Source organism: Rhineura floridana, chromosome 7, assembly GCF_030035675.1.
Source record: "Rhineura floridana isolate rRhiFlo1 chromosome 7, rRhiFlo1.hap2, whole genome shotgun sequence".
NCBI classification, from domain to species: domain Eukaryota; kingdom Metazoa; phylum Chordata; class Lepidosauria; order Squamata; family Rhineuridae; genus Rhineura; species Rhineura floridana.
The window spans coordinates 5,326,439-5,349,112 of record NC_084486.1 but is presented as its reverse complement, the minus strand read 5'-3'; the positions used below and the strand labels follow the sequence as shown (position 1 = coordinate 5,349,112).

General features: G+C 42.2%; 1 protein-coding gene across 4 annotated transcripts in view; it reads left to right on the top strand.

Moving 5' to 3' along the window:
• The window catches only part of WDFY4 (WDFY family member 4), a 463,201-nt gene that overhangs the window by 258,740 nt on the left and 181,787 nt on the right, over window positions 1-22,674 (top strand). For 2 of the 4 annotated variants that reach the window (XM_061634768.1, XM_061634765.1), the window contains 3 exons: window positions 6,283-6,360; window positions 8,754-8,957; window positions 19,223-19,274. In XM_061634768.1, the coding sequence (XP_061490752.1) occupies window positions 6,283-6,360; window positions 8,754-8,957; window positions 19,223-19,274 (334 nt within the window). The remainder of the gene's footprint in view (window positions 1-6,282; window positions 6,361-8,753; window positions 8,958-19,222; window positions 19,275-22,674) is intronic. The other 2 variants (XM_061634766.1, XM_061634767.1) reach the window with 2 other exon arrangements.

Sequence of the window (22,674 nt, the reverse complement as noted above, 5' to 3'; positions counted from 1 at the left end):
TGGCAGTGAACACTTGAAGCGCAGAGGGCATGTATTGGCCCCCATTCGAATAAAAAAATGATAAGAGGGCCTTGGAAGTCCTATTAGCAGTCGCGCTGGCCATTTCTGTCTGACGGTGTCAAAGACCAGAGGAATGGAATGTGATTCCCAAATATCTATATGAGGGGACCTGTTCGATGGGTGTACCATTTACTGCCCACCGGTGATGGAGTCACTTCCTGCCAAAGACTACAACCTTAGATTTGCTATAGTTTATCATCAACATATCCTTGGTGCAGTGTGCAGCAAGAGCTTTCAATAAACGGCGGAGGCCAGTACTTTACAGCGATAGTAGGACCACATCATCGGCATATAATAATATCAATAGGGGTCTATTAGCTAAGGAGGGATAATGCGAGGGAATCAACATCAGGCTCTTAATTAGAGAGTTTATATAAAAATTGAAAAGAGTTGGAGCCAGTATGCAACCCTGTTTGACTCCCTTAAAGGTGGAAATGGGGTTAGAAAGATTACCCGCCTGATTGCAACTGATCCTAATTTGTGAATTATGATGGAGGCCTCGGATCAGGGCAAGTAGGCGCCTATCTATAGAGGAGGATTCTAGTTTAGACCAAAGTTTGTCTCTTGAGATGGAATCAAATGCAGCCTTAAAATCAATAAAGACGGCAAAGAGAGATCCACCTGGTTTGGCAATGTATTTGTCTATAAGGTGTTGTAGCACAAAGACATGGTCCAGGGTGGAGTGACCCAACCTGAAACCCGCTTGTTCCTCCTCGAGGATGTTTTCCTGCTCCATCCATGATTGTAACTTGCTCAGAAGGTGGCTAGCATATAACTTGCTCAGGACGTTCAGAAGAGTGATTGGCCTATAATTTGCAGGGTCTGACCAGCTGCCCTTCTTTTAGATTGGGCTGACAATAGCAGAGCTCCAGTCTTCGGGGATACAAAGAGTTTGGTCGATGCTTGTAAAGAGAGAGGCTAGGATCGGTGCCCACCATTCGGCATTTGCTTTAATTACTTCGGGGATGATACTGTCAGGCCCGGGTGCTTTATTCGGTTTTAAACTAGCAATTAAAGAATTGATTTCAGTGACCGAAACCGGGAGCCAGGATGGTAGAGTTGATGGCATAAGCTCTGCCCTTTTGGCTCTTAATAGGCAGGAAGAAAAAATATCATGGAAATATGACTCCCATGTATTGGCCGAAATATAGTAAGTCACTGTAGCTGTCGCATTTGCCCATCCCTTAGTCACCAGTCTCCAAAAAACAGACATATTTCTGGATCTGGAAGCAGCAACCAGCAACTGCCAAAGTTGGGTTTGGGCTACTCTTTTTTTATATTTAATAAGGGCTTTATATTCCTTTTTCAGGGCAAGGCACTCAGCCGGGATACCCTCCAAATCCTGAGATCTATAGTCCCTATATTTTTTAACAAGGAGTTTCTTTAAAGTAACGCAGTCCTTGTCGAACCATGGTTTAGAAGCCCTGTGACAAGAGTCTGACTTTGGCACTAAGGAGGATGTCAGGCAGAGACTTACCTCTGCAATTAGTGCCTGGTAAGCCGCTAACATTGGTTCTCCGGGATCGGCTATTAAAAGCTACTCACGAGCACTAAGACAGCGGTGTGAATGCAGTGAAGATTTCATATTCTTTTCCACTTTTTGCGTCCATTGGACTCGTGGGGCTCTTAAAGCTACAGGCTCGGCCGGCATCAACAGATGCTCAGTACGAGGGCAGCATAGGGCAGTGCCGATTTCTAAAGTTAAGGGTAAGTGATCGCTATCTAGGCGATCTCCAACCTTACATCTAAGGATTTTATTGTAAAGATCTATAGATACAATAAAAAAATCTATTGTTGAGGCTCCTAGGGTAGATAGATAGGTGAATTCCCCGTAGTTGTCACCCTCCACAGAACCATTTACTAAGAATAGGTTCAGCCAAAAGAGAGATTTTATAAGGCATAGCCCAGCGTAATTAAAGCCCTGATCTTTGAATTGGCGGGGCGGGAGAAAGGAAACGTTATCCAGGTCAGGAGGTATCTCATGAAAGTGTGCATACAGTGCATCATCACTAGGGCCTAGCCTAGCATTAAGATCACCTACTAACATCATCTCCGCGTGGGGATAAAGCAATGTGAGCTTATCTATATAGGACTCTAAATCATGAAAAGTTTTACTAATGTGGCTTCTTTGTCGAGTTGGAGGGAGATATACATTCGTTATATAATACATACCGATGAAAACTTACAAATTACAGACATAGCCAGGCCCGGTAAATGGTCTAAAGAACCAATATACCACATAATGATGGGATTCAGGCTTTAAATGAGTTCCTTAACACCAGAGATATGAACAGTCCTCCAACAGAGGTTCTCACAACTTTAGCTACGCTAGTCCTGACTTGTAACAACTTTACATTCAATGGAGAACACTACCTGCAACTACAAGGCACAGCTATGGGGACTCGCATGGCTCCATCATATGCGAATCTCTTTATGGGTAAACTGGAACAGGAGATCCTCAAAAAGGCCATCAACAAACCACTTATATGGTGGCGATACATTGACGACATCTTTATGGTCTGGACGAATGGTAAAGAGAGTTTGGAACAATTTAAAAATTACATCAACTCTATCCATCCCTCTATTAAGTTTACATTTATAGTACAAATGACAATCCACACATCCCTTTCCTGGATGTCCTTCTCACCATTGAAAACAACAAAATAGCCACTGATCTCTACAGCAAACCCACTGATGCCCACACCTATTTAAACTGGAAATCCTGCCATCCTTAGCATATAAAGAAGAACATTGTGTATAGCTTAGCTCTGAGAATCAAACTTATTTGCAACACTGAAGATAAATACCAGAGAAGGATCAGTGAACTTAAAGAACACCTTCTTCTAAGACGATATTCTCCACATATTATTAATTGCAACATCCACCGAGCCTCCATTCTGTCCAGAGAAAACCTCCTCCATCATACTGAGGTGTCAAACAGCAGACCATCCAGCATCTCCTAACTATCACCGAGCAATCTGGGAGAGCTACCCATTGCTGGCAAACTCTGAACATCTTACTAGAGCCATCAGCAGGCCTCCTGTTATAGCATTTCACCAACCTCCTAATTTGCGCAGACTGTTGATGAGAGCTGTGCTTAAGCCACTTATCACCAATCCTGGGTCTCATCCTTGTCACTCCAAACGCTGTATCACCTGTGTGTACCTCAGGGAGACAGCCACTTTTACAAGCACTAGGACAGGCAGGACATATTACATCAAACAGAACATCACCTGCAGGTCCTGGAATATAGTTTATGTCATCGAATGCAAAAGACCAGGATGTCATATCCAATATGTAGGAAAAACCACAACTGACCTACGCACACGCTTCAGAAACCACAAATCAGCAATCTGAACAAAAAAAGTGGAGCAACCAGTTGCAACACATTTCAACATTGAGGGTCACAGCTGTTGGACTTTTCCATTACAGCGATAATCCAGCAGCACTGACTAAAAGGGAGAACTTTTGGATTTACTCCCTGGACACATTGGCACCACATGGCCTGAACCTGGAGGACGGTACCACCACTACTTAGCTTCTGCAAATGAAGCCCCTCTGAGCATTCCATCCTCGAAGCTCTATAACTGCCACCTTGGTAACAGCATTTGTATGTTAGCAGCTGATGAAGGCGGAAGCTGAAACGTTTTGTTAATGCAATAAAAATCTGTTTGGTTAATATATATACAGAGAGAGAGAGAGCAAGTGAGCGAGCAATTCCTGTTATATAATACCACAGTGTTGGTGTTTTTGTGTGTATGAATTAAGTACATTGATGCCAACCTGGAAAGACATGTACAATTCAGTGGAAAGACATACACAACTGGCCCTATCATTGTGATGGCCCAACTACGCCCCTATCTGGACAGTGATGATCTCGCCTCTGTTGTCCACGCTCTGGTAACTTCTAGATTGGATTACTGTAATGCGCTCTACGTAGGGCTGCCCTTGAAGACTGTTCGGAAACTTCAGCTAGTGCAAAATGCGGCAGCCAGGCTGTTGACGAGGACCAATCGGTCCGCGCATATAACACCTGTCCTGGCTCGCTTGCACTGGCTACCTATTTGTTTCTGAGCCAGATTCAAGGTGCTGGTGTTGACCTATAAAGCCTTACACAGTGTGGGACTGCAATACCTTGTGGAATGCCTCTCCCGCTATGAACCTATCCGTTCACTTCGTTCAGTATCTAAGGCCCTCCTCCAGGTACCAACTCACCAGGATGCCCGGAGGACTGTTACTAGATCTAGGGCCTTTTCTGTGGTGGCCCCCGAATTGTGGAACAGCTTACCGGAGGAAATACGCCTGGCGCCTACGGTTCTTTCTTTTAGGCGCCAGGTTAAGACCTGGCTATACTCCCAGGCATTTTAATGTTTAATATTTTATGTTTAATGTTTTAGTTTAATGTGTTCCTCTTTGTTACTGATTTTATTCTATATTGTATTTTAATCTCGTTTTGTACACCGCCCAGAGAGCTATTAGCTATGGGCGGTCTAGAAATGAAAATAAATAAATAAATAAAAATAAAATAGTTTAATTCCCACACATTCTCCAGCAATATAGTATTCCACCTCAGGGAAGCGGCTCCCATATAGCTTTGTATATGTGTGTTGATATGTGGAGAGTGCTTATTTGCAGAGCTAAGTCATGAAATATGTTTTTGGCTCATTGACTAGGCATGCTGGCCTAGTCCTGTATCTTGCAGAGGGATTCTTCCACTTTCTAGGTCATTCTTTATGAGCTTTTGGTATGAATTATGGAATTGTTTTGTAAGGCCACAACTGTGATTACAAGCTTAATGATGCTTCCAAGAAGCAAAGTATAATGACTTCCATCAGTACTTTACAGGGGCTTCCTGCAGGGTAGATGCTGGTCAAGCGCAGGCACAGAGCTGAACCCAGCCAGTGTCAACTGGTATCACATAGATCTTCTAACACATTAACTTAATTAGAGCCCAGCTCAAGCAAACACCAGACAATTTGCTGTGAAGAATAGTCACAGACTCTGTGCTTTTAAAGGTTGATAAAGCCTGGCCAGCACTCTACTCAGTGTTCTAACACAGGCAATTTGACCAACCTTGCCCTAGAACAATTTTATTTCCTCTTTTCTTAAAGTGACTCGGTGTTAATTAACAAGTCATCAAATTTGTGTTGAATATAATGAACCAGTAACACCTTTTGTGCTGCAAACCTCACAGATCACATTCATTTCAACTAGAGTTAGCCAGGATAGAGTTATCCAGATTTCTTGGTAGCTGGTACCTTGTGCTTGTGACCCAAACATGACAGCACACTGGATTGTCTTTGGCTAAGTTCTCCTTCATCAATATTTTTTTTCTTGAGATTAATGTGTTGAGAAAGCATGTATTATATGTGAATTGCAGAACAAGCACTTACTTAATTGCACATACACCAATGTGTTGGTAAACCAGTGTTCTCATTGATGGTATATGATTACATAGACAGCTGGTATAGCACAGTGGGGAGGAGAGCCTGGCTGGGAGTCCAGAGTCTGTGAGTTCAAATCCCTGCTCGTGTCTCCTGGGTGTCAAGGGTTTACTGCTACAGATTACCGGCACCTCTTGGATTTTTGCTGCCCATGGCAGCCATTTTGTGCTGGCATATTTATCAGTATATGAGTACTGGCACCTCATTGTTTTACCAAAACAAAGAACTGCATTTAAGATTGGAAAAATGGGAAACTGAGAGAACCAAAATTGACAGATCTTTCTCTCCCTAGTCTGGATGTTCTCCTTTCAGATAACGATATGTTGTTTGACTACCCAAATTTGTTATTAGGGGAATTAGTGTGTCCCAGGGAAACACTGGATTTTGCAGATCTCCTTATTCATAGGAGGACAGGGAAGTCCTCCCTTCTGCCCTGCTGGCAAGGGCCCAGCAGAACTTTGGATTTGGTGGTTACTCTGCCTTAGATTCTTCTTCTGCCACCTGACTTGGATTGTTCTGACCATTTCATAACAAATTAATCCATACTTTGAGACTCAAATTTCTTGTCAAAATTCAGATTTTGGTGCTAGAACTGAATATTCCATTTAAGTCTAAACTTTGTGACTACAACCTGGAATTAATTTGTGATTTTGCTTCTCAAATGCGAAAGTTTAAAGTTTTGATTTCAAATATAAGGTTTGTGCATTTCAATTTGGGCTAAGATCAATATGGAATACCATTTACAAACACATTGTAATTTTTTTAATTATTTCATCAGGACTTTGTATCCTGTTTAGAAAAATCCAGGAGAAGTGGCCAAGAGTTGTATGCAGTTTTGTGCAAAGACCAAGATGAGGTAAGGAGTCCAAAATTTGTCTGGCTATCAACAGCAAAATGTGTTGGGCACATGTGCTACTAACAAAGTTTTATGGGCAACCTAAACACAAAAGGGCAACAGAACATCACTGGATTTCTTGGAGTCCACACAGGAGTGAAGAACAATGTAGTTAGGAAGTGGAAGTGTTATGTATCAGATCATTGGTCTGCTGATAAATCAGAGATTAGTTGAATAAAAAGTGGAAACGAGAGCTAAACTTTGCAGAGTAGTGATAGATGAATCTATAAATTTCTCTCCATTTCTCATTTCTGCAAACTTAAGTTCATCTTGTCCCATTTCCACATCAGTTTGCAAATACATTTTAATTGGCATAGAAATTTATACTGCAAGCAATTTCTTCAAATGTATACTGCAAGCAATTTTCCCTATAATGAATTTTTTCACATTATTTTCACTAATATGCACACTTTTTGTGCACATGTTCCCCTAATATTTACTGTTATAGGATTGTGGGGTTGGTATGGATGGTGTCTTTGGGTCCCCTTTCCGACTTCTGATTTGAAATCCTGTGTCTGTGAGGAAGGATCTGCAGTGGAAGAAACCTGCTATCCTGGTCAGACTAGTTTCCTTTGTTAAGCTAATGGTACTAGCCAAGTTAGTTTGTTTGCTAATGGGTCAGTCAAGTGGCCCCAGTAACATGTACAAGGAAGTGGTTAAGAGAAGATCTGTTGCCATTGTAATGAGGGCATCCCTCCCTGCTCACCTGGCTGAAGCCAGAAATTGGCCTGTGTTTTTTCTTGAGCCTGTATGAAGCTGGAAAAGAGGCAGGAGGCTTGCTTGCTCTCTGTGTCTGAATCCCAAGCCATATGGCTTTCGAGTCCCTCCCTGGAAGCCTGATGGGGAAGCAAGAACTGTTGGACTGTTAATACTGTGAGCACCTCCATCTTACACCCAGGTTGTATATAAGTGTAAATAAACCGTATCTCTTAAAGACACCACAGTCTCTGCTGATCTTAATTCCAAGGAAACCAAACCCTGGGTAAGCACAGGGCCCCCTGGAAGTCTTGCACTGCTTGGAGGTTAGGGTATGCACAACAGTACTATTTTGTACACATATCTTGGATGGAGAATTGAATCATAAATTTTGGAAAAGTGTGCATTTTCAAGGGTTGCTGCATTTCATTTTGCCTGTTAGTTTGGGAAGTGCATATTAGGTAGGTTGGCATTAAAATGTGAATCAATTTCTCCCCCATCCATATTACAGAGTAATGTAAAGTGCTCACTCAGGCTTGATTTGAGGAAACCTAACTTTGTGTGCTCTTTTAGGGCCAAACTAGGTGTGATGAGACCAGCCTTGTTTATTTTTTCACCTCTCTTTTCCATTCATATCATTGCCATCAATTCCAATGAGTTGACTGAAATTGGGACCACATGCTACCTAAATATGGCCCAGCTTGATATGTAGGGAGTGAGAAATTTTAAAAATAAAGACAATAAGTAACTATGATTTTCAGTGGAAAATTCTACATTGTAACATATTATATCTATAAAGAATGATACATTAATTGATATTGACAAAACATACATTGTTGACACTTTTTCAGTTAATACATTTGCTAGATAATACAATATGGATGAATGTTGTATTTTTTTAAGAAAAAAATGGAACATATTAGGTAAGTTAGTAAGTAAAATTTTATTTTGGTCATAGACCAGTACATGCCCATCATAAATAAATCAGACCCTTATAAAATACATAAAATCAAAACTGACTAGGATATTACAATCAGTATACAGGACAACAAATTTGTGTGTTTAACCACAGGTTTTATTGCATTGATTGTAATAAATTGATTTGTTTGCAATAAATGGGATAGAGGTGATACAAAACAATTATTTTTTTAAAAACGTATCAGTGAAATTTAACTTGTTAGAACCAGATTTTTTCTTTTATGCTGCTGGAGACCCTGGTGAAAGTCTGAGCAGACTATCGGGCTAGATGGACAAATAATCTGACCTGATGTAAGGCAGCTTCCTATATCCAATGGAGGGCTCAGGTTTGTGGCCTCAACTCATGTTACTCATGTTAGGGAGGTAGGGAGATCTGGATCATTGGAAATGGGTGCAGAGAGTGGAAAAGAGGTACTTTTTTCTTTCCCTACTCCTGAAATGTTCCTGAATAATATAGGCACTAAACCTGTGCCATATCCTTGGATACTGCAGGAGAGAAATCTAAGACAAGGAAGTCCTTTTCTGGACTACATACTAGCTTTTCTGCTTGTACTAGCTTGGGTTTCTCTGGTAAAGGCCTCCTTACTTCAAGGTTTTGAAAAGCTCAATGAAATCTCTGAATAAGAGTGAAAAGTGGCAAAGCAAAGCTGTTGCTTGAGTGTTGGAGTCTTTTTCCACAGAGATTGATGTGTGTGTACAATAAATCAGCAAAAGCCTGGACAAATCTTGAAGAGCAACTTTTTAGGAGAGGAGGCCCTTGGGGGTCTGCCTTAGTGCCTTCTGCCTCAAGATGGGTTCTTGATGGATATGAAGGCCCTGCCCGGATGAGGAAGAGGATTTGGTTCACTGCCACCTATCATACAGCTGTGTCCATGAGGAACAAGGTAACATTTTGGGGGGCTACAAGTGGGAAAAAGCTCTCTCTCCCTCCCCATTATGTTTCATCAATATTAGCCTTCTAAAATCATCAAGGGAAAATTCTTCTCTCTAGAATTGTAGCACCTACGTCTTTTGACTCACTTAAATATTATCAGAAGCCTTTAAAAAGAGCTCAGACAGCTTATCAGAGGACGTGTGTCTCTCAACATACCTCCAAAACAAGCATCTGGAGGACATCACTGCAGAATACATTGAGGCTTTGTACTGACTAAGATTAAGACATAATGTTAGTTATCAGTACTGACTGATTAAGACATAACATGTTGGCTTTGGTGCGTCTGTCATGGTTTGTTTAGATCACAGTTCCGTCCTACAACTGAACTTGAAACTGTGGTTTAATCTCGGACTACAGACCAAGATCTAAAATGTGTGTTATAGTCAAAACAATAAATAATGCTTGGTCCTAAGAATTTCTTTCTGCCTATATTCTGCTGTATTCAGTGAGCTTTAATAACATGTTTACATAGCACACTTGGAAATGAGTGCACCTCTATTTTTATTTATTTATTTCAACTTCATTTTTTTCCAAAGATTAATTCAAGGTGGCTTTCAATACCAAAATAGCAAAAAATATGTAAAACATACACATAACGATAGACCTGTAGTCAGAAGAAAGGGCATTAACATAAATAGCTAGAATTCAATTAAAACAACAAGAGCAGCAATTCATAAGATTTTTTCTTCTTAAGGAAAAACAGCTGCAGGGGCCCTAGCCATGATCAGGGGAGGGGGTTGAACTCCTGCCCCCTGTGCTCTTTCCCGTTATAGTAGGCCAGACAAACCTGCAACCCTCCAGATGTTGTTTATTTATTATTTGATTTCCATCCTGCCCTTCCTCCCAGCAGGAGCCCAGGGCAGCATTGTGTTGGACTCCTACTCCCATCAGTTCCAGCCAGCATGACCAGTGGTAACAGATGATGTGAATTGTAGTCCAATAAAATATGGAGGGCCCCAGGTTCCCCAGCCCTTCACTAGAAAATCCTCCTGTTTTATCCCAAAGGTGCTTTTTGTAGCAAGCAACGCTTATGCAGAAAAAGAGCAGCTTCAGGTTTTAGCTGCAAATGGCTCAGAAGGGAAATGGTTAAAATCCCTCTCCCTCCACACACTCTAGTCTGATCTTAATCAGAAAGAGGCTGTGGCTGCCTTTTGTACTCAGTCCTAAGTATGCTATTTAAACTACCAATATAACTTGATTTGACTCATTTGTCTGCCTTAGGGTGACCACTTATGCATCAAAAAAATAAAAAAGAGGAAATGCATCTCCCCCCAAAAATTGCATAACATTTGTGTGCTCCCCTCAGGTTTGTATTGTTTTAGATTACCAGAAGCATACATATTTATGTTGTGAGTAGAGATTCCAGGGATTTATTAGTCATGTCTGCTGCAATTAAGTATCTGATGCGTAGTCAGGGATGGACTAGTAGGGGTTTCCCCTTGCTCAGAGTCAGTTCAGCTTTTACAGCAAGGAGATGTAGCAGGCTCCAGTGGGCCTTGCAAGAGTACTTCTTTTAACCAGGCCTTCACAGTAGTCTGGATTCAATCTGAACCTACTAGGGTTGCCAGGCTCAGGGCCTGAGACTGATCCTGTATCTTTAGGAGAAGAGAAAGTCAGCCAAGTGCAGGTGTTCTTGCAACATTGTAATGGGAAAAACCACAAGGTGGAATTCTCCCTTCCCCCTGCACAACTTTTAAAGATACAGAAGACCTCTTGGTTGCCAGGCCCGGGAGAATTCCACCTTGTGGTTTTTTCCATTACAGTGTTGCAAGAACACCTGCACTTGGCTGACTCTCTCTTCTCCTAAAGATACAGGATCAATCTCAGGCCCTGAACCTGGCAACCCTAGAACCTACCCAATGGTTCTCTGTTTTCAACAATACCGTCTATGTTCATTCTTTATGTGGGCTGCAAGTGATATCTTTGTGTTTGTTGTTTTATTTGTGGAGAAGCTTTAATAAAGAATTGCTGATTGGACTAAAGGAAGGCTTGTGCCATCCTAGTTGTAAAGTGCTTGCATGCTGAGTTTATGGATATGGAGAATAGCACAGTCAAAAGAAGTCTTGCAGAACCTCCATAGTAGAAGAGAGACTCCAGCTATTAGCTGCCGCTGACTACCTTGTCTGATAAGTCTAACAATCAAAGAAGTCAGCCTTTGGCTACAAAAGCAAGAGTAGGTCTTAAAAAGGCTTGCTGTTTGTAGTGCAGAGAAGCAAACTGAATCCAATGCTGGCGATGCAACGCCAGCGTCCTTGAGAGTTACTCCTGAGTCAGTGCCCTACTCTCATGTAATGACACAGGGCAGGTATAAAGAAAAAGTAAGGAGGCTCATCAAGTGAACCCTGCTCCATGTGCTGGCCAGCACCTAGTTCTAGAAGGATCAGTCCAGACTCACTACCTACAAGAGCTCCCAAGCCACCCTGTATCTAAACATTGGAACTGCAGCCATGTTAGTAGAAGATTTACAGGCTTCCAGTCAAGAAGCTGATGTAATGCCAGATCATCCAGAGGCTAAAAGCAATAGATAATAATAATAATATAATAAAATTTTATTTAATTAGTCGCCCATCTGTCCGCCTAAGCGGACACTCTGGGCGACGTACACAATATAAATACAATGTAAAAGCATATACATACAGCAAGTTACAATATTAACAGCAATTCAACAACCATCCTTCAGTAATACAATATAAAATCTAACCCACCCCCGAAATCCCATAGGCCTGCCTGAACAGCCAGGTCTTTAAAGCTTGGCGAAAAGCCATCATGGAGGAGGCGTGACGAAGGTCAAAAGGAAGCAAGTTCCAGAGGGTGGGGGCCACGATCGAAAAGGCCCTCTCTCTGGTCCGCACCAGTCTAGCTGTTTTCACCGGTGGGACCGAGAGAAGGTCTTGTGAGGCTGATCTTGTTTGGCGGCATATTTGGTGATACTGGAGGCGTTCCTTCAGATAGACTGGGCCGGAACCGTATAGGGTTTTAAAGGTTAGTACCGACACCTTGAATTGGGCCCGGTACACAACTGACAACTAGTGTAACTCCATCAATACTGGGGTAACATGATCTCGGCGGCGGCTCTGCTTTATTAAACATGCTGCCGCATTCTGAACCAGTTGTAATTTCTGGACCGTCTTCAGGGGTAACCCCACGTAGAGCACATTACAATAGTCTAATCGAGAGGAGACCAGGGCATGTATCACTCTTGGGAGCAGGTGTAAAGGAAGGTAGGGACGCAGCCTTTGTACCAGATGAAGTTGGTACCAAGCTGCCCGGCTCACTGCAGAAACCTGAGCCTCCATAGACAGCTGGGAGTCCAAAATGACCCCTAGGCTGCGGACCTGGTCTTTCAGGGGTAATTTCACCCCATTAAGTACCAGGTCAAAATTTCCCAGCCTTCTCTTATCCCCCACTAGTAACACCTCGGTCTTGTCGGGGTTTAGCTTCAGCCTGTTCTCTCCCATCCATCCACTTACGGACTCCAGGCAATTGGACAAGGTATCCACAGCCAACTCTGGTGAGATGCCAGTCAAGAGAGAGATTTTGCAAACTGACTCCCAAAATGAGAGAATCCTTGGAGGCACAAGAGGCCAACATCTCCAAGTAGTGTGATGAAATATGGCTGAAGATAGCAACTGCTATAGATGCGGCTAAGCTAGCAATCCATGCAGATGATCTGCAGAGGATCAGTGAAACGGCAGTAAAGTGTTATGTGGCAGCAGCAGATAAAAAGGCAGCACTGCATCTTAGAGAAACGGGACAAAGATTCAAGTCTGGGTAAAGCAAAAGAGTTAAGCTAAGTAAATAACATTAGAGAAAAGCTAGCTGCTAACTTTCAGTCTGACTTGGAAGATCACATCCTGGCCCCTGTAGAGACAGAGCTGCAGGGAGCCCTGCCACCTATACCTCACCATAATACCACCAGAGAAAAAGAGAGACTCACAGAGCCCATGGGTTAAAAGCCATCCCCCACCCAGAGCTTCAGTAAGATCAGGCTCCAAGGCATCTTCTAGATATACACTGAAGTCTGGCAATTCTGACCATGTAAATAACAACACTCTCACCATCCCTGTAGCACAAGCAGCAGCAGCTGCAGCAGCAGCATGAAAATGCAATGAGTATGCAAAGAAAGAAGAGAAGATGTAAACTGAGGCAGCAGAGGCCAAATGCAAGAAGGGAGAGATTAAGGCTATTGAGGTTTGTAGGCAAACCAAATTGAAATCAGCCCTGGCCACTCTCAAGGAAGAAAAGGAAGCAACTAAGGCAACAGCCATTGCCAGAACCCCCAAGGAAGCCACAACAGGTGACAAGGCAGACGCCTGACTTGAAGACTTAGAAAAGGTGGACCACGATAGCAGGATAACAATATGTGTCAGGTCAGCATGCCTTCCTGCTTAAATTCTACAATAGTGAGCCTCCCCCCCAAGCCCATCTGATGAAGTTAAGCCTGCATGACTCACTCAACATCTGTCAAAGTATGTGACAGTATCCAGCCAGTTCCACATCTTAGATGCATGCATCAAAAGAGATCAGATCAGCTGGACAGAGCTACACCACAAGAGCCAACCATGGTTGTATCGTCCCATGTCGGATGAGGTCCAGTTCCTCTTTGAAGAGGACTCCTTGCCCAGGAAGATCTGACATGTACGTACGTCAGAGTAAAATCCGGCCAGTGCTTTTCAAGAAGTACGCAATACCTATCAAAGGCAGTGGCACATGTGGAAAGATCTCTTTGACACTTCTGGCACAGTGGCACAGTTATCCAGATGTGACCTGTTACTTGAAGGACTTGTAAAGTTCAGTGATCGTCCAGAGGATTATATACTTTGGAAAAAGAAGTTCTTGAATGCCACCAGGGACATAAGACTCACAACCAACAATGAACCTAATCTCATGACCACCTGGCTGGGACCTGATTCTGCAGCCCAAGCACAGAGAATCCAGGCATCCTGCATAGGCAACCCTGAGGTGAATTGAACCTAGCATGGGATAGTTTGGAGATGTGCTATGGAGCATCTGTGGAAATAGAAAACTCTCTCTTGATGAAATTGGGAAATTTCTCCAAGTTAACAAAGATGATCGCCAAGCTGTGGAATTTAGCAGATATTGCAAGCAATTGCAGCAGCAAGATAGACCCATACCTGCCTGGGCTCTTATGTCTTGACCACTATGTGGCACAGAAGCCCATCATGGGGACGCTACCACACTCAATCCAAGAGAAGTGGAGCTCTGCGGTTGAGAATTACAGGGAAAGGTATCAAGGCATCTTCCCACCTTTCTGTTTCCTTTCCAGCTTCGAATGACAAAACAATATGATAAAAAGTCACAATTTTATTCTGTTTTTATAACTAAAAAAAGTATAAAAGGCCCAACGCGTTTCGGCTAATCACATATAGCCTTCATCAGGGGATGCTTGTTTAAATTCTTCCAATAACATTATCACTTTGAAGGAAGAATTTAAACAAGCATCCCCTGATGAAGGCTATATGTGATTAGCCAAAACGCGTTGGGCCTTTTATACATTTTTTATTTATAAAAACGGAATAAAATTGTGACTTTTTATCATATTGTTTTGTCATTCTGGGCACCTCCCTCCAACCACCTGTTATATTGAATGACATCCACTTTTTCTCTACTCCTTTCCAGCTTCATCAGGAGAATGGCTAAACAGAAAAACGACTCCTGCCTCGACTTCTCAACACCAAGCACCAATAACCCAAATCTTGAGAAGCCATCTCAACACAACATAAGATCTCACTCAACAGTAATTGTACACAAGACAGACATATTTTATTTATTTATTTGATTTATATCCCACCCTTCCTCCCAGTAAACTGGGTGGCATAGCAGGAAAGCAGGAAACCCAGTGAAGCCCAAGAAAACAGAAGGACCAGATCAACTCTGTTCACTACACAAGAAACCTCATCCTCTAAGGAAATGTCGAGGATTTAGAAAAAGGTCTCTCAAAGAACACAAGGGCTTGTTAAAAGATCACAAGATCTGCTATAGGTGCTGCACCTCTACAGAACATCTCACACAAGAATGAAAGATTCCCATCAAGTGTGAGGATGTGATAAACATATCACCACCTTGCATCAGGAAACCAAAAGGACCAACTCTTCCTAGCCTGCCTCTCCTACCACCAAGCCTGGTGGAGAGGGAGCTGAGTCAACTAACACTACAGCCAGTGCACCCAAGTGTGTGGAAATGGGAAGTCCTGTGCTAAAATATGCCTAGCCAACCTATTTCTAGAAGAACAGCCTGAGAAAACTGTTAAAAATATATGTCATGCTGGATGACCAATGTAACCAGTCACTGGTGTTACCTGAGTTCTTTGACCTGTTTAATCTTAATGGGAACAAAATTCCCTACACAATCAAAACATGCATAGGTGTTGCCAGCATGGCAGGGAGAAGAGTTACTGGATTTTGGATAACTGATGGCGAAACCTGTTTTCCTCTTCCTGCATTGATAGAATGCAACAGTATGTCAGATGACTGGGAAGAGATCCTCACAGCAGATGCAGCCTTATATCATCCTCATCTAAAGTCAACAGATAGGCACATTCCACCTCTTGATCTAGAGGCTCAGATACAGTTACTGCTTGGAAAAGGCGTTATGCAAGCTTATAAACTTCACCAGCAACACAACGGGCCCAACAAAGCTCCTTCTGCCCTCAAGTACAATCTCAAATACAGTGGGAAATGTCTGGCTTCGTAAGCCAGGCAAGGGTGAGTGCGTTCACCATGAGCGTATTAAAGAATGGTCGGATCTTGTATTTTGAGCCATGCCCAGACCATTTCACAGTGAAGAAAGACCTTTCTCTCAGCAGAGACTTTCAACGATGGTTGAAGAAAGGGCAACACAGTATTCCATACTAACAGAGATGACAAGACAGATCTGTCCCTGGAGAACAAGCAGTTCCTGAAGATAGGGAACTCATCCAAGATGAGTCCAGGAGTTGGGTCCGACAACTTTGATTCACGCACCCAAGCACCATCTTCCGAACAATAGAGAACAAGCTCTATTGTGACATCACCCTACATTGGACCCTAGAGAAGAAACCAGACAGGAAAGCTCACTTTGTGAGCTTTATAAACAGCATGTTGAGAAACAACCACACAGTGTTCGCACCTCTGCTGAAGGAGGATGAAGAATGCTGGAGCCTCCCCTCATTTAGAGTGTACCACCTACAGAGACCAGGTCAGCTCTGAGTAGCATTTAACTCCAGTGCACAATTTTGAGGTGCCTCCTCCTCATAGGTCTAGACTTGACCAATAACCTCCTAGGGGTCCTTATCCAATTCAGGAAAGAGACCACTGCTGTCACAGCAGACATCCAGCAGATGTTTTAGTCGTTCATTGTCTGGAAAGATCACTGCAACTACCTGAGGTTCTTGTGGTACAGTGATGAGGACCATAAGAAAGAAATAACAGAATACCACATGAGAATCCATGTATTTGGAAATGAACCATCACCAGTCATTGCCAACTATGAACTACACAAAATCGCACAACTATGAGACATAATGTATGAGCAAGATGCCAGGCAGTTTATAGAAAGATACTTTTATGTGGATGATGGACTAAAGTCCTTACCCATGCTAGAAGAAGCAACAGACCTGCTGAAAAGAACACAGCAAATGCTAGCTACTGCCAACCTAAAGCTCCACAAGATAGCCTACAGCAGTCCAGAAGTCATGAGAGCGTCCAGTCCTCAGGATCATGCAGAAAAGCAGAGACATCTAGACTTAGGGTCTGATGCTCCACTAATCCAGGGTAGCTTTGGGCTAAATAGGGACCTCAAGATGACATTTTCACATTTCAGCAGGTGTCATATCAAGAAAGGCAATTCATCAGGCATGGTGACCTATTGACAATGAACTGCCTGTTTGACCCCCTGGGGTGGGTTTGCAGCTCCTGTGACCATCCAGGGAAAGCACCTTCTGAGAAAATTCTCTGCAGAAACCAAGGACTGGGATGAACCACTTCCTCCTGAAAGGATGATCTGTGAGAAGTTCAGATACCACACATTTTAGTTCCAGTTTCCTTTCCACTGTTATGCAGAGAGAAATTCATGTCTTCTCAGATGCGTCAATGAAAGCCATGTATGTATACAATAGAGTGGAACACATAAAAAGATCTACCAGCTAGAGCAGTGGCATTATGTTCCCACTTATCGAAACCCAGCTGATCATGTGACACGCTCGATCCCAGCAGCGCAATTGGCACAGTCAATGTGGCTAAAAGGTCTAGAGTTTATTTTGGACCCAGAGACCATGCCCCCTCAAGAAGAACACAACGCACTCCTGGACCCAGATCATGATGCAGAAATATGAACAGTCAAGCAAAGTGTCTCAAAGACTGTCACCAGGCCAGCCACTGAAGTTGTGCTCTTAGTTTCTTCTGAAGAAGCCCCAGTGTGAAAGGAGTGTTAGTGACAATAATTACTGTTATTTAGTTCATAGTAATATTATGTTATATCCTGTTAGAAGTAACTACCAACGTGGGTGGTGGAATTCATAGAATTCCAGGCAGGGGATGTGCTGCCCCAGCATTGTATTCTTTAAGGTATTGTTTTAGGTTAGCAGAAGTATGCATTTATACTTCTGACCTCTGTAGTCCATGCATTGGTAACCTCAATGCTGGATTACTGCAGCGCTCTCTATGTGGGGCTGCCCTTGGCCCTGGTTTGGAAGCTTCAACTGGTGCAAAATGTGGCAGGCCAGATTGCTGATGGGAGCACATGTCTGACAACATATGACACCACTTTTAAAACATCTGCACTGGCTGCCCATCCACTACCGAGCCAGGTTCAAGGTCCTTGTATTAATTTACAAAGTCATGAACAATTTAGGTCCAGGGTATCTTTGGGACCACCTGAACCCTTATATCCCAGCTCAGTTAATGAGATCATCTGCAGGATTGGCTTTGGTTGTCCCTGGAGTAAGCGAGGTTCATTTAACATCTACATGAAATTGAGCCTTTAGTGTCATGGGTCCGGTTCTCTAGAATGCTCTGCCAACAGAGATTCAGCAGGTGCCTTCTGTTTTAACTTTTAAGCGCCTGCTGAAAACCTTTCTGTTCCACCAGGCTTATGCAGGCAATTAAGATGCTTTTTTTTGCAGCAGTTGACCTTTGTTTTTTATTGTATTTGTAATGTTTTAATTTTATGGTTGTTTTTAGTATGTTGTAAACACCTTGGATGTTTTTACTAAATAGTGATATACAAATATTTTTATAAAATAAATAAAAATATAGAAGTATTGGACTAAAGGAAGGCTTAAGTTATCCTAGCTGTAAAGTGCCTGCACACTGAGCACATGGATATGGGGACAGCACAATTTTAATATGGTAACTTATATTATAGATGCATGTTCAGAAGAAATTATTATAATTTAAGCAGAAATACAATACATCTTACAGTAGTGGGGAAGATTCTGATCAAGTGACCAGTGTACATGGTCAGGTGCTAACTGGTGAAGGACAATTCAACCCCCCTCCTGCTTTTTATGGTTCTTTGTGTGTAGCTTGGGTTTGAATCAGATAGCTCTTCAAATACAAGACTGTTCTCTCTAAAGAAGGACACACAGTGTTCCCCAAATTGAAGCACTGGAGCTTTCAATGGCTCTGGCTAAAATAGAAGGCAGCTAGGGAAAGGGGTTCATGGAAGGTTTAGTACGAGGTTTCCTATTTATTGATTATTTGCTCGGGATGCTGGTGATTTAGTGTTTGGGTTGCAACTATAGGACCTTTAATCCAAAGTTCTGTGGGACCTCAAAAATGTCATAGGGTGAATGTACAAAAAGGGCAAATAGGAAGATCATGTAGTTTAGAATAATCATGCATAAGACATTAATAAGGAAATAGAAAAATCATACATAAGACATTAATGGCAGAGATTTGAACAATAGAATTCACTGCCAGCGGCTTAGATGATCTTAAAATAGACAAATCCATGGATGATAAGGCCATCGATGGCTGCTCCTAATCATTACAGCTATATGGAACCTCCATGTACAGAAATACTATGCTTCTGAGATGCTGTAGAGAAACGACAAGAAAAAGAGATCACCTGCATGTTCTGCTTTATCATGAACAACACTCTGGATGGAGGACACTGTTCATGGGAAGGGATACTCTGAGTAGTTCTCCAGTTCAAAGTAAATGTGTGTTGATCTTCCCATCTTTTCCATTTAACTTGCCTAATTTCCCATTTCAGGCTTATCAGGCACATGATGGTACAATAGCTCCAACTCCTGAGGAAAGTCAAGGTAATGTTCCAGGGTAAACTGTTCCATCAGATAACTCTAGTAATGTATGGAGTGAGCAGGCAGGTATCACTCTGATCCTGAAACATCTGTCTAACATATGATTGCTTTCACACCAATATATCAGGCCACAATGAAATGAGTTCATAAAAGTGAGCAAATTAATGTGATAAGATTAGTCAAATTTATTTGATTAAGATGACACCTGGTCTTGTAAATGCTATTGGAAGGACCTGCTGTAGTATGGTAGCTAAGCAACAGAGACATGGATTAAGAAGGCCCTGCCTTAGTTTGATTCTTCTCAGCCATGAATTCACTGCGGGGGGGGCACTTTTACCTCAGCCCTATATCTGCAAAACAGAAATAGTAATAGTGACCTATCTTATAGGATTATCGCAAGTTTTAATTTATTTATTATTTACTCAAAATATTTTTAAACCATCCTTCATCCCTGTGGATACCAGGGCAGAATACAAAGGGCGTGAATGGGAGAACAATCCTAACAATGCCAGCATAATTTATGCAGGTTTAAGTTAAGTTCAGGAACAAGGCTATTGCCAGCTGAACTGGGCTAGGACTGGCAAAGGGAAAACAAGCCTTTACAGTAGAATTTGAATTACACACCCTTTTTGCTAATGTAAGTGCCCAGTCATGTGACTGAGCTGAATGGAGTTAGGATCCAGCATAGGCTACCCCCCCTGTCCTGCCTCTACCACTCTTCCAGAATATCCCTTTTTGGGGACTCATGCCAGCCTTGGCTGAGTCACGGCTGAGCCAGGATGGGGAATTTACACCTGGTATATTTAAGATGAGCTAGGGTTGGGGATTCACTCAGCTGAGCTGGAGATCCACCAAATCTTAACTCACTAACCCTGGTACATCTTAGGTTTGGATTGCTCCCTAAATTAACCATGCCTGAATATAATCAGAAGAAAACAGCCAATAAAACCGTTTTAAAACATTTCAAGGAATTAAACAGACTAGCAGCATAACCAACACTTAAAATGCCTGGGCAAATAAAAAAGTTTTAATTTGGTGCCAAAAGAATTGTAATGTAAAGTGCTTCAGAATCATAGAATCACAGAGGTGGAAGGGGCCTCTAATGCTATTGAGTCCAACCCCGTGCTCAGTGCAGAAATTCAAATTAAAGCATACCCAACAGGTGGCTGTCCAGCTGCCGCTTGAATGCCTCCAGTGTTGGAGAGCCCACCACCTCCCTAGGTAATTGGGTCCATTGTTGTACCTCTCTAACAGTTAGAACTTTTTTCCTGATGATCAGTCAAAATCTGGTTTCCTGTAACTTGAGCCCATTATTCTGTATCTTGAACTTTGGGACAATTGCGAAGAGATCCTGGCCCTCCTCTGTGTGACAACCCTTCAAGTACTTGAACGGTGCTATTATATCTCCCCTCAGTCTTCTCTTCCCAAGTTCTTTTAGCCTCTCCTCATAGGGCTTTGTTTCCAGTCCCCTGATCATCTTCATTGACCTTCTCTGAACCCGTTCCAGTTTGTCTACATCCTTCTTAAAGTGCGGTGTCCAGAACTGGACTCAGTACTCAAGGTGAGACCTAACCGTTGCTGAATAGAGGGGAACTAGTAGTATACGCAGTTTGGAAACTACCATTTGTTAATGTAGCCTAAAGTAGCATTTGCCTTTTTTGCAGCCACATCACTCAGTTGGCTCATATTCAGCTTGTGATCAATTACAATCCCAATGTACTTCTCACAAGTAGCATTGCCAAGCCAAGTATCCCCATCTTATAACTGTGCATTTGATGTCTTTTTTCTAGGTGTAGAACTTTGGATTTATCCCTGTTGAATTACATTCTGTTGTTTTCAGCCCAATGCTCAACCTATCAAGATCCCTTTCAATTTTGTTTCTGTCTTCCAGAGTGTCAGCTATCCCTCCCAATTTTGTATCAGCTGCAAATTTGATAAGCATTCCTTGCACCTCCTCTTCCAAGTCATTAATAAAATTGTTGAAGAGCACTGGGTCCAGACTGTGCCGTGCGGTACTCCACTTGTTACCTCCCACCAGTTTGAGAAAGAACCATTGATAAGCACCATCCAACCTACATTTAGCTACCTCACTGATCAGAATATCATGGCGCTTTGTCAAACATTTTGGTGAAGTCAAGACATATTATGTCTACAGCATTCCCACAGTCTACAAGGGAGGTTATCTAATCAAAAAAATGACATAAGATAAGTCTGCCAGGATTCATTCTTGACTAATCCATGTTGGCTTCTAGTAATCACTGCATTGTTTTCAGGGTGCTTACAGACTGACTGCTTTAAAATCTGCTCCAGAATTTTCCTATGGATTGATGTCAGGATGACTGGTCTGTAGTTCCCAGGTTCCTCCCTTTTGGCCTTTTTGAAGATAGGGACAACATTAGGCTTTCTCCTGTCATCTGGCATTTCACCCATCCTCCACAATTTTGCAAAGATAATAGACAGTGGTTCTGAGAGTTCTTCAGCCAGTTCCTTCAATACTCTAGGATGCAGTTCATCAGGCCCTGGAGATTTGAACTCGTTCAGAGTGATTAGGTATTCCTTGACCATTTGTCTATCAATTTCAAGCTGCAACCCTGCCCCTTCAACTTCACATTTTCCAGGAGGGTCATAGACCCTCTTTTGGGAGAAGAATGAGCCAAAGTAGGCATTGAGCACTTCTGCCTTTTCTTTGTCATCTGTTATCACTTTGCCATTTGTTTAAAACCCTGATTAAACATGCAATCAGGAGGTGGGTGGTAGATGACAAACTTCCCTCCCCCCTGCAATCACTTCTTTAATCAGTGTTTAAAGCCCAGATTAAATATGCAGTCAGGAGGGAAAAGGCTATGCAGAAGGTGCTTGCAAAGGAGCATCAGCTTTCCTGCTCCAGCTCTGCCCCCTGACAGTCCCGGACAGAGGTGCCAACAGGATTTCTTGGACCCAAAATACTGTATGCAGATTGGACCCCCTACATTCCCACCTACCACCCACCGCCTGGCAATCTATTGGTTATGTACATATATTACAAATATGGACAGTTATTTTGAATCCACAATTTTGGGTTAAGATATATTTCTTTAACAGATTTTAACATGCCTTTCAGAGTTCTTGCCCTCACAAGGCAGTTTACAATACTTACAAATAGTTCAAAACACCATAATCACATTAAACATTTAAACATTAAAATAACATTTGAAAGATAGCAACATATAAAAATATTTCAAATAGGGAAAATAAATAGGTCAAGCATCATAATCATTGTATGACATTTAAACATTAAAATATTCTTAAAAGATAGCCACAGCTAAAAAAAGCCCTGTTCAAACAGGGAAATAAACAGTCTAAGTTCTGTATGAATAAGAACACCATTCAACAATACTTATACCTTTCTGAAAAAGAGCAATAT